This window comes from Bombus vancouverensis, chromosome 5 (genome assembly GCF_051014615.1).
Source record: "Bombus vancouverensis nearcticus chromosome 5, iyBomVanc1_principal, whole genome shotgun sequence".
Classification (NCBI taxonomy): Eukaryota; Metazoa; Arthropoda; class Insecta; order Hymenoptera; family Apidae; genus Bombus; species Bombus vancouverensis.
In genome coordinates this window covers 143,936-154,972 of record NC_134915.1, presented here as the reverse complement: position 1 = coordinate 154,972, position 11,037 = coordinate 143,936, and the positions used below count along the sequence as shown (strand labels likewise).

Below are 11,037 nucleotides of genomic sequence, written 5' to 3'. Positions count from 1 at the left end.
AACTGCTACGGACAGGGGTACTAGCACGGGGAGGATTAAAGTTTCTTAAGGAAGAATGAATGTTTTTAATATTTCTTTAATTTATCAGTTTATTTAATTTCATCAAGTTGCTATATTTATTAACTTATTTTGCCACACATTTATTATTCCGTTTTATTTATCTTCGATCCTTCCACAACAAACTTAGTAGAATATATATAACTATCGCAGTTAACGAGCGAAACGGCCCTTGACGACAGCGGGTGTAGCTCTTCTGTGCGAAGGGCACCCTCGCGTTCAGGAATGGGTGAACTAAAGGGTGAGAACCTTATGTCCCCCATTTTTGTGTCCTTTCCCTCTTATATTCCTCCTCGTTCTTGGCATCTAACGTCAATGAAAAATTAATTTTCCAGTGTTCTCTGTTGGAACCAACGTAGCCTCACAAGTCTTGCCCAAAGACGAGCGGGCAATTGCCTGCTAACAGTGGGAGGAGAAATTGTGAAGACCAGTAGGCGTCTTCAATTATTAAAGATACCGTAACCGGATGCGATTTTACAACCACATTTAACAGTCAAAGGTTGTATCAGCGAACGTAAGGTTTCATTTGCTATTATTTTCGAATTGAGTTATATAAGGGAGTGAGAATGAGTAGACCCAAACGAATTGTTTTATTTAAATAGTAACACTAATTCGAAATAGTCGAGCAATGAGGAGGGTGGTTACAAATCTATGTGTTACAGAGCTCTCACCTTGTTATTATACTCCGTCGATCACACAAGGAGAATTTTCGGTAGTCAATTATACTTGGCTGAACTATCTGAACTTGTTTACCAAATGAACTTCTATTACTGATTTAACTGACCGAAGTAGCTGCTCGTAGTAACTGTTTACTGATTGTCGTTAAGTAACTCGCTGAAGCGACTGAACCAAACTGTTTACTGAAAGACCGAACTGAAGCAACTGATTGAAACAACTGTGATTGACTTGATTCGAAGTTCGAAGGATAAGTATCGCGCAATGTTTTGTTCCCACGGGAACTGTTTGTCTTTGTGCGAACGATGGAATGTTAACACGTAGTTATCTTGCGACTGTTGCAATTTCATGTTGGGGTTTGGTATGTGGTCTTCCCAAGAGTATTGCAGTCTTCATTTCTGCTGATGCTCCTCAAGAGCATTACCGTTTCATATTTCTGCTGATTAGAGTTCGATATGCGATCTTCATAAGTACGTTGCAGTTTCCTATCTTTGCTGATAACCTTCTCAGGAGTATTAAGGTTTCCTATTTCCGCTGGTTAGAGTCTGATATACAGTCTCCTTGAGGGCGTTGCATTCTCCTATCTTCCTTCTTCTGCCTACTGGGGTGTCATGGTGAAGTGCACGCGTAAAGCGGGGCGCGTAGGCGAGCGTTCAATTGTTCTGCCAACTCTCCACACTGCAACAGGTATTACTCCACACTCCGTGATATAACAAAGTGTTTTACAGTGTAATCACTTATTCGTGAGATATTTCTTTAAACACTCTGGGGACCGGCTGCTCCGACAAACATATAGTCTAAATTTCCCGGTGTTTTTGGAGCGATTGAAAAATATTCAAAGCGATCAATATTACATCTAATATATTGATAACGGTTTCGTATCATTCAAGCATATAATGTAATGTAAAAACATTTTCATAACATTTCGTTTATAGCATCCATTGCTTTTTTCACTATTTTATTTAACAGTAGTTAAAATTTTTATAGAATACCGCATGAAGTATGAAAGACGCGAATTTGTATCTCTGGTCCCCAGAGTATTAATTCTGTTGTGCTTATTTTTGTGCGAACTAATTGAAGTGACATGGTGTGGCATTAACTGATTGTGACGTGCATATTGTTGCTTTATTATTTCAATTTTGATTGTAGGTTAGCACTTTACGTCGGAGTTGACAGACTTTTGCACTTTTGTTCATTATTACGATTCGTTATTCGCGAAATATTCTATAAGCGATTCGTTGTCATCTCATTTGCGTAGTTCTCTGATCATGAGCGCAGCAGAACCGATGACCTCTGTTTCCAGCCCGGTCATACAGGTATATAAATTCAATTTCTTGTTTACCCCTTGTTAAAATTTAGTTATTACTTTCTTCTTCGTGTATCATTCCAGTGTAAAAAACCCAAACAGAAAAGGAAAAGGCTGAATAAGAACCGTTCGAGGAAGCGCGGGCGCCGTGCAGGGATGAGGTTCCAGGAACAAAAGAAAAGAAGTTGTATGTTGAAGGAAGTCGTGCCCGCCTTCCTCAGCACAACGAATCCTGCGTCAACGCAGCGGTCCAGCAGTCCTCCTCTCGTTGACTTTACGTTGCCAGAGGAAGATACTGCGGAGCTCTCGCCGTGCCCGTCCCCTGTTGAATTGCTCGTGACGGACCATTGTGCCAAAGTCTGGTTATCTTCGAAGATTCCGGTCGAAATTTTGAATGCGCACGTACGTCATCATATTTCCGGGGCAGGAGGGGTTTCGCCCATCGTACGGTCCTGGTGCATGGATGTCTTTCATCAGATGTATCTCGTCGAAGATTTTCCTGATGTGCCTTCTTATGATCTCAATATTCATCGTTTAAATTCTGATTCTACATTATAGTGTATATATATATACATATATTTGTTATTATATATTGTTATGGCTCGCGTTGATCGCAAGCCATGATATATCCCTATCTGATCTAAAGTCACGGCTCATGTTAATCGCTAGACGTGACATCAACCAAAAGATGGAAAGTAAGAATAAGAGCCATAAATTTCACCCATGTTCATCGGTAATCTCCCTATTCATCTCTACTTGTAAGTTAAACTATTTTTATATGATGCGTAACAACAAAATTTTAAACGTCTTCAATTTTTTTATTATCGTATTCATTAATTATAAATAAATATAAATTATAATTTGAATAAAAATAAATAAAAAAATTAGAAAAATTTGGTGCAGATTTTGTTTACATATTTTAAAACAATAAATAAAATTATAAAACTAGATTCCAACAACACGTAAAATAGGATTACAACTAGTAATTAAAATAAGATTCCGGAAATTAGCTGGAAAGTGGATTGGTTGCGATTATGCAAGTAAAACCTTATTATCATCGAGTAAGAACAAGTCAGTAACCAATGATTAAAGCGATCCCAAGTACCATGTAGTTGTACTACCCGCTCCCCAGAAGTGGCTTCACACCCATCGCCTTAAGGTTTATGCTCTATCCCTATATTTCTATGTCCATATCATAGATGCATATCACGACTCAATTTTCAGACGATTTTCCCTAGGCTTCGGTATACGAGCGTCAAGACCTGTTTATATGATCGTGGTATACACACCATACACTGTGGCCCAGACTCGTTCGTACATCTAGTAACTAATTCTAGTAATAACATTTAAATGATAAGGAATATAGTAATTTAGTATGAATTTAAATATTTGTATAATTTTGAAATAAAAACCCAATGATTGTGAAAGATTAATTACATGCAATAGATCATATGAAAAATTACAATATTATTAATAAAGATGTATTAAAAATATTATATTGAATGTTTTATTTCTTTCCATAACTGTATTATAATTGATATTTATGTTATTTATGTCATTAATTGATTATTTATTTTATTAATTGATAAAACACATATATTTAGAAATGTACAAGCAAAATATTTACATATACGTAGATTTACGTACATTTATTGGAAACATAAAAGATGAAACACTTAAATGATGGTCGGTCGGCCATCTGCTGATGTTGCAGCCGAAGCCACGTCATATTTTGTATGCTTTGTGACTTAGGTGTGTGAAGTATTTCTCGATTCTCTTATAAAAATTACTTTTCAGCAACCGAAAAGATGAACATATTTCGACTCTTAGGTGACTTATCACATCTCGTTGCAATTATCATTCTCCTTCTCAAAATATGGAAAACACGAAGCTGTGCCGGTATACATCACCAATATGATTTATATACTTATTATACCTAAATTATTATATTTTCATTTAAAATATCCATTTTTAATAATATTTGATGTGTGTTTTACAGGTATAAGTGGCAAGTCGCAAATTTTATTTGCGATTGTATATACAACACGTTATCTAGATTTGTTAACAACATACGTGTCAGCATACAATACGTTTATGAAGATCATTTTTATTGCAACTTCTTATGTTACAGTTTTTTTAATGTATGTGAAATTTAAAGCTACATATGATCATAATCATGATACATTTAGGTACGTCTTTATTTTATAATAGTATAAGTCGGGAACAAAGATAATTGGACAATAACTGCTATCTGTCTCCTTGTCGTTGTCCCCGATTGTCCAGATATATATTAAATGATAGATATATATATATATATATAGATATATATATAATGATGTCCAGATATATACTATATCATAATTATAATAATACATTTATTATGTAATATACATACATGTGTATGTTTTTGTAATTTTTAAGTAACATCTGTATGTTGTAATTGTATGTAATAATATCTGTTATTTGTTTTCAGAATTGAATTTTTAATCCTACCTACATCGGTGTTGGCATTATTAATCAACAATGAATTCACAATTGTAGAAGTTCTATGGACATTTAGCATTTATTTGGAGTCTGTAGCAATATTGCCACAATTATTTTTGGTATCAAAAACAGGAGAAGCAGAAAGTATTACCAGTCACTATCTTTTCGCTTTGGGGTCTTATAGAGGCCTGTATTTGTTAAACTGGGTGTATCGTTATTATGCAGAAGATCATTATGATCTAATTGCTATAGTTGCTGGTTTAGTACAAACAATTCTTTATTGCGACTTTTTCTACCTCTATATTACCAAAGTATTGAAAGGCAAGAAGTTACAACTACCTGCTTAGCTGCATAGAAGTATTATCATTTGGAAAATTATATATTGCTCAAACGAGCGGTATTATCATTAATTGAATTTATATAAATTTTGGCAATATTTAAAAATCGAGGAATGTTCATGTACAAAGTATACATTTTATTAATTGTAAAGCATTCCATTTTTCTTTACGTTCAACATCAGAAACATCCATGTATAATTTCTCATTTATATCCCACATGGCAACATTATTTTAGACTGTTATCCTCATTGATTCTCAGCATATTACGTCTTTATATAATACATAATAAGTATGTATTACTATGATAACTATATCATTCATTTAATTAAAATATACATAAAATACAAAATAATTGGAAATGAAGGTAATAATGTTGTGATTTCAAAATTGTTTATATTTTTTAGAAACTAGAAATTAATTATACTGATATTTTATATTTGTAGCTTTTGATATATTAATTTTATTTAAATGAAATTATATCATATTAATTGATTAACAACGCAGAATTATATATTTTACTAAATCGGTTATGTGTATTGCTTCACTAAGAGTTGTGGATCTATCTCTTACATATATAATGCCATTTTCAAGACTAGTCGTATCAACAGAAACTATAAAAGGAATTAAGCATGTATCTATAATTTTTTCTGAAGTGGTTAATATTGTATTTAGGCCCTTTGTTCTTAGCATATTATTTAAGTAAAGTACAAAACGATTTAAATCATCATTTTGGGTATTCTCTTCATTATTTGATCTTTTTATATGAAATGCAACTTTATGTGGTGCTAACTTGGAATGAAGATGCGTTTTGAAAGATTTATTCATATCATATGCGTCACAAAGTAGTGCTAAACAACCCCAATCTAAAGATACCTTATGCTCAACCATTTGTATGTTGGTAAAATCTTTTTTACTATCAACCTGGAAATAAAATAATCCATAAAAATAACTGTTATTTATAAATTTCTATGAATTCAAGTATATGAAAGAAGAAATGCGAGGCACCTGGGAAAATAGTTTTTGAACATCTGTATGGTAAGTTATCTTTTCCACAATAACATTGCCAAATGGAAATTGAGCTTCAATATCTACTACATTACAACCTTTTATTTTTTTTGCTTCTGTAAGCTTAAATCTAGAAGGATATTGTGCTAATCTCCGCCACCAAATTTTACGTTCTTTCTGAATTTTATGGAATACATCTTTTGTTTCTGTATTATTGTTAAAAATATTTGTCGCAGCAATTCTGTGAGAATTTGATTTTTGTATAGACAATAGATTTGAATCCCAATAATCTTTTGAGTTCTTTATTGAAGCTAATCCAAATGGTATATCACTCATTTCAGTTTTTATAACAAAATTTAGAGTCTGATTAAATTCATCTGATAAGAATATATTATAGCGTGACATTGTAATGCAATTTAGAAACCATTGTTCTTCAAGATTTCTTAGTAGCATTTTACCTTGAGGGCCATATTTAAGCCCGCATTCTGTAAGACTAATAAAATGTGAACTTAATTCCTTTAGTATGTTTCCTATATTCATGATGCTTGTACGATAGTCTGCAATGGAGCTACAAAATATTCTTCCTCTGTAATGGCAGCATTCATTAAGATTTCTTTTCTAGATATGTTATGCTCTACATTATCATTTCGCATAAGCATGGATTCTGTCTCAAATGGACTATACATAGGTTCAATTTCTTTGTTAATCTTTGTATTGCGTAAATTTTCTGTAAAAATAATTGCAGCTTTTAGGACAGAAGAACCATAATCGTCATCAACATTAAGTAAAGATAATTGTTCTATTTTTTGTATTGTCTCTTGTTTTATAACTGGCATTGTTGAACTCGAATCTATGGGCTTCATAGAATGATGATAAAGGACTGAATTTGAAAACATCGGTAAAAATATATAATTCAGTCGTTGAGTACATCGAACAAGTGCCATTTGTAGAATGTTACTTATAATAATCAGTATTCTTACTTATCCAACAATTAAATTTTCATCTAACAATTATTTTGTGATTTAATATTCTGTCACTGTAGTCAATACAATTTCACATTTGTTTTATATGTATTCGATGCAACATTTTATAGTTATACGTTATACAGACTGTTATACTTTATATGTACTACATATATAAACTACCACATCTAGCGTGTTATGGGGGGAAAAAATGGCCGTAGAGGGAATTTTGATGACGTAATGTAGCACGGTAACGATAGGAATAACGGTGCATTTGTGTTGGAGATGCGATGACGCTATAATTTGGAATCATTTATTTGTAGACGCTTGTATGTGTTTATATACAGCTTATATATTATGATTGTAGAGGTATAGCGGATTTGTACTTTATAATTTGTATTGTTCTATTAAAGTTGCAGTATGACTATAAGTTCAGGCAAGACTAATTTGATGTAATCTCTGTTTAGGCGACATAAAATTATTGACTTCTTGTTTTATGTATTATGATAGTTTTCGACGCGTAAAATTCAAAAATACAAGTATTTAGAAATTCAGCGGTTCAAGAATTATGCGTATGTAAAATTTAGCATTTTTAGCCTATTTTATAGGTTAGTATGATGCCATATTGCCTCTATTCATTATTTGATTGGGCCGACCACGATCGCGTAAACAGATCTCGATATTCATATACATACATATACAAGTGGTTACGTTACCAGATTGAGGGAATTTAGAGAAAAATCACTCTAAGGTAGAAGTAGAAGGATTTTATTCTGTGATGAACGAGACAGAAACAATCTACTGGTTTCTGATTGTCTTGTAGAATCAGAACTTTGTTTTTTTTCCATATTGGCTTTTTTATGACTCAATCCTTGCACTATTTTCGCTTTCGGGTGTCGAGACTTTTTTTTATATGAGTTGACTTGTTCATATGACCGTATCCAAACCTAATGCAATATTCACGATTTTAAATCTTACCGCAAAATGATCGCCAATCACGTGCATTTGTGTCATGGATATAAGAATATCGAGACAGAGCAATGACTAAGCGAGGCAAAGCCGTTTCCACGGTACGGAGAACGTGGTTATTTGGGGCCGCATTGGTGAATTGGTGTAGTTTGTAATCTTATTATCGTAATCTTATTATCATGAAGTAAAAGCGAGTCAGGTCAGCAGTAGGGACAAAAAGAGGGTGATTAGTTGTTACGAGGAAGACCAAGATGTATTGTGAGAAATGCCGCACAGTGCATAGTAAACAATTGTAGAAACAGTACGCGAAGTCATCTTGTTTTAGGACAAAAAAAAAGGAAAAAAAAAGAAAAGAATAATGTCTTGTATCATCGGTAAGAAAAATATTCTCCTTGCATATATAATGATTATATATATTGTATTGTCAAATGATACAAAATTATACATTTAACTAATTTTTTAATAGATTTTCAAAGAATGAACAATTAAAATCGTTTTGGTTAAATATACTAGAACTGGAGGCGGAATCAGTTAAAACTGAAATAAGAATTTGTTCAGCACATTTTGCAGAAGATGCCTTCTATTTATTACATGGTACAAAGTGACTTCGACCAAGTGCACTACTGTCTAAAGGTATGAAATTATATTATTATCAGAACTGAGAGTTAATACCTTGTTTGTAATGTCAAGAGCTTATGAATATGTTTGAAAAGAGTTTTGCACAACTGTTTACCATATTGCAAAACAATTTGCAAGTGGTATCAAAGTATTCAAAGAAAGCCTATTCCTATTTTGTTATTTCTATATTCATGATTTGTGCATAGCTAGCTATTCTATTCATTAGATGACTCATGGATAGAGGCCGACATGGCGTCAAAGTAACATGTAAAATACGTTAGAAACGCACAACTATACATATGCATAATTCTTGAACTGTTAGATTTCTAATGTTAAGACTCGCTTTTTTGGATTCTACGCATCGAGAACTATCATAATATATTTAAAAAAGTCAATAACTTTATGTCCCCTAAACCAAAGCCTAAATATCTAATATTTTGCTTCAGTATAATTTAAAAAATAATCATTTATTGAAGAATACAAGTATTTTGATATGGATATATTGAATGTGTGCATTAGTTTCTTCTTTTGATATTAATTCTTTGGAAATTTTTGGAAATATATTGTTATAATATTAAGAAAAATTAAGTCATATTGGAAATTAACTAATAATGAATATTTTACATGTAGGCAGTACTAACAGTATGCTTGCTGTACCTGGTTCTAGTACAGTTACTAAGAAAATTAAAAAGTCTAATGAGGGTGAATCCAGTAAGCAAGACACATGTTTAATACTCCTATATGAGTTTAGATTAAAACAGGAATAATTTTTTTAATATACAAGTACTTCCTAAATTATAGAATTACAAATTGAATATAATTTTCCCTTTTAATATTTATTTATTTTTTTATTGTTTTTAATCTTTGCAAAATGCATTGCTATAATATTTAAAATGAACTAATAATGAATATTTTATGAATAGGCAGTAGTAGTAGTATGCTTTTCCCTCCTGCAAGGAAGTTTAGAAGAAAGAAATTCCCTGATGGTTGGCTGAATAATCCAAAATTTGCAACACGGCTCCAAAGATGCGGTGAACAGCTGAAAAGAGCAAACTGTTGAAACATAAAAACAGTCTGGAGCACATAACACGTGTGGATATAAGAGAAAAAGCTGCAGGTGGTGTAGTACTGTCATTATTGACATCAGATTATATCATCTCTTTATACATATGTCAAATAGAATAATGTTATATTTGCTTATTTTTAATTATAGCGAGTATAGGGGAGACCAATCACGTCAGTATCGACACCCTTTAACAATGACAGGTAATATCATTGATTAATAGACAAATAGGTTAATAATCAAATATCATACAAAAAAGTATACAAATTCTAGAAACGATATATAAATACATATATAATAAAGATTAACTATTTGCATTGCTTTGTTTTTGATATATCTTTTTTAACCCTTTCGCGATGGCGGAACTAGTCACAAGTATGCCACTAACGAACAGGTCATCGTGCTATTAGTGCACACCATTCACATTAAAAATGTCTCACGTTTTCGGAGCTCCCAGTGAGTCCGTAAAATCTTAGAGTATTTTGTTGGAACAGTAGAACTAACAGTAGAGAACTTAAGTATGTTTCGGATATAGGGAATGTTATTGAATCTTTGTTCTGTATTTTAAAATAAATCCAGTAATAAATCTTCACTTTGAGTTGTTTATTGGAAATTATCTAATAATGATAGGTGTAATTCAGTAATATGTTTGCATATCATAAGTTTTAAAGCAGGTATGCACACACAATCCAACGTCACATTCATCGCACTGCTATATTAGTATAGCATACATACATGCTGTATTAGTGACATGTTATGTTGATCGTTCGAATGTTAGTTTTGGTTTTTGAAAATACTTGATAAATAACTGAGATCGAAATATGTAAGTATTTTGTGATATTCCTTGTCCTTTTTCCCTTACTCTTCTTCTTTATTGAAAATGTTGCGCCAATTTCGATAGGAGGTTGAAATCTTTAAATAAACTTGTTGTGTGAGTTAAATGATTTGTAGAATTATAATGACTTCGGTTTCCTAAGTAAATTTATATTCGAGAATATAAGGCTTTTGCAACGGGAGGAATCGTATTATATTCATACCAGTTAAAGAACTTTTAGAACTTCTGATAAGCAAAGACTAAAGAATTGAATTGTATGGCGAATTGTAATAGGCTCTGCTTACAGTGATTCTTTATATATAATCGTTAATCACAGCGCGCAGATAAAATTTTGCGTACGCTTGTGATTAGTTATATTTGTATATTATATATTATGTATAATGTCATATGGAGTATTCTTTTAAGAAATCTTCGGACGAATCAGGCCCGAGCAAATGAAAAAAGAAGCGCGCTCAACAAGAGTTTATCGTTTTCTTTTTATTTTCTTTGGGATAATTTACGGTTTCCTCATGAGAACATCCGGTAAATTGACATAACGAATTAGAATAAGAGCTTGTAGGCATATTCGCCAGTAGTTCATGCCTAAGGCTGTCCCCGAACAATCACTAATATCGTCAATATTTCAGGGTTCTCAACATCACTGTATAACACTAGCAGTATTGTATTGACAATTCGCATTGATTTCTTTAATTCAGAACCTTGAAATATTGACGATATATATATTG

At 32.3% G+C, this 11,037-nt stretch overlaps 3 protein-coding genes and 1 long non-coding RNA gene across 8 annotated transcripts; 2 read left to right on the top strand and 2 right to left on the bottom strand.

Moving 5' to 3' along the window:
* The first annotated feature begins 156 nt into the window (after nucleotides 1-156).
* LOC117156404 (uncharacterized) lies at nucleotides 157-3,472 on the top strand. Of its 5 annotated transcripts, none has more exons than XR_013058497.1 (5): nucleotides 157-298; nucleotides 393-1,419; nucleotides 1,882-2,048; nucleotides 2,123-2,796; nucleotides 3,263-3,472. It is a non-coding gene; the product is annotated as an uncharacterized LOC117156404 (long non-coding RNA). The 5 variants fall into 5 exon arrangements; XR_004464081.2 differs by lacking the exon at nucleotides 3,263-3,472 and having other exon boundaries at nucleotides 393-556; nucleotides 720-1,419; nucleotides 2,123-2,925; XR_004464080.2 differs by lacking the exon at nucleotides 3,263-3,472 and having other exon boundaries at nucleotides 393-571; nucleotides 720-1,419; nucleotides 2,123-2,925.
* A 253-nt stretch (nucleotides 3,473-3,725) lies between these two features.
* Nucleotides 3,726-9,794, top strand: KdelR (ER lumen protein-retaining receptor). The gene is made up of 6 exons (XM_033333376.2): nucleotides 3,726-3,937; nucleotides 4,038-4,227; nucleotides 4,512-8,170; nucleotides 8,263-8,429; nucleotides 9,338-9,531; nucleotides 9,628-9,794. The coding sequence occupies exons 1-3, from the start codon at nucleotides 3,847-3,849 to the stop codon at nucleotides 4,867-4,869; spliced, it is 639 nt and encodes a 212-aa protein (XP_033189267.1). The 5' UTR covers nucleotides 3,726-3,846; the 3' UTR covers nucleotides 4,870-8,170; nucleotides 8,263-8,429; nucleotides 9,338-9,531; nucleotides 9,628-9,794.
* On the bottom strand, nucleotides 5,290-6,405 carry DNApol-gamma35 (DNA polymerase subunit gamma-2, mitochondrial). The gene is made up of 2 exons (XM_033333375.2): nucleotides 5,866-6,405; nucleotides 5,290-5,781 (listed from the first exon to the last, which is right to left on the bottom strand). Exons 1-2 carry the CDS (start codon nucleotides 6,403-6,405, stop codon nucleotides 5,353-5,355), a joined length of 969 nt encoding a protein of 322 aa, XP_033189266.2. The 3' UTR covers nucleotides 5,290-5,352.
* Nucleotides 6,402-6,809, bottom strand: GatC (glutamyl-tRNA(Gln) amidotransferase subunit C, mitochondrial). Its single transcript, XM_033333377.2, has one exon. It carries the CDS (start codon nucleotides 6,807-6,809, stop codon nucleotides 6,402-6,404), a length of 408 nt encoding a protein of 135 aa, XP_033189268.1.
* Nucleotides 9,795-11,037: the final 1,243 nt, after the last annotated feature.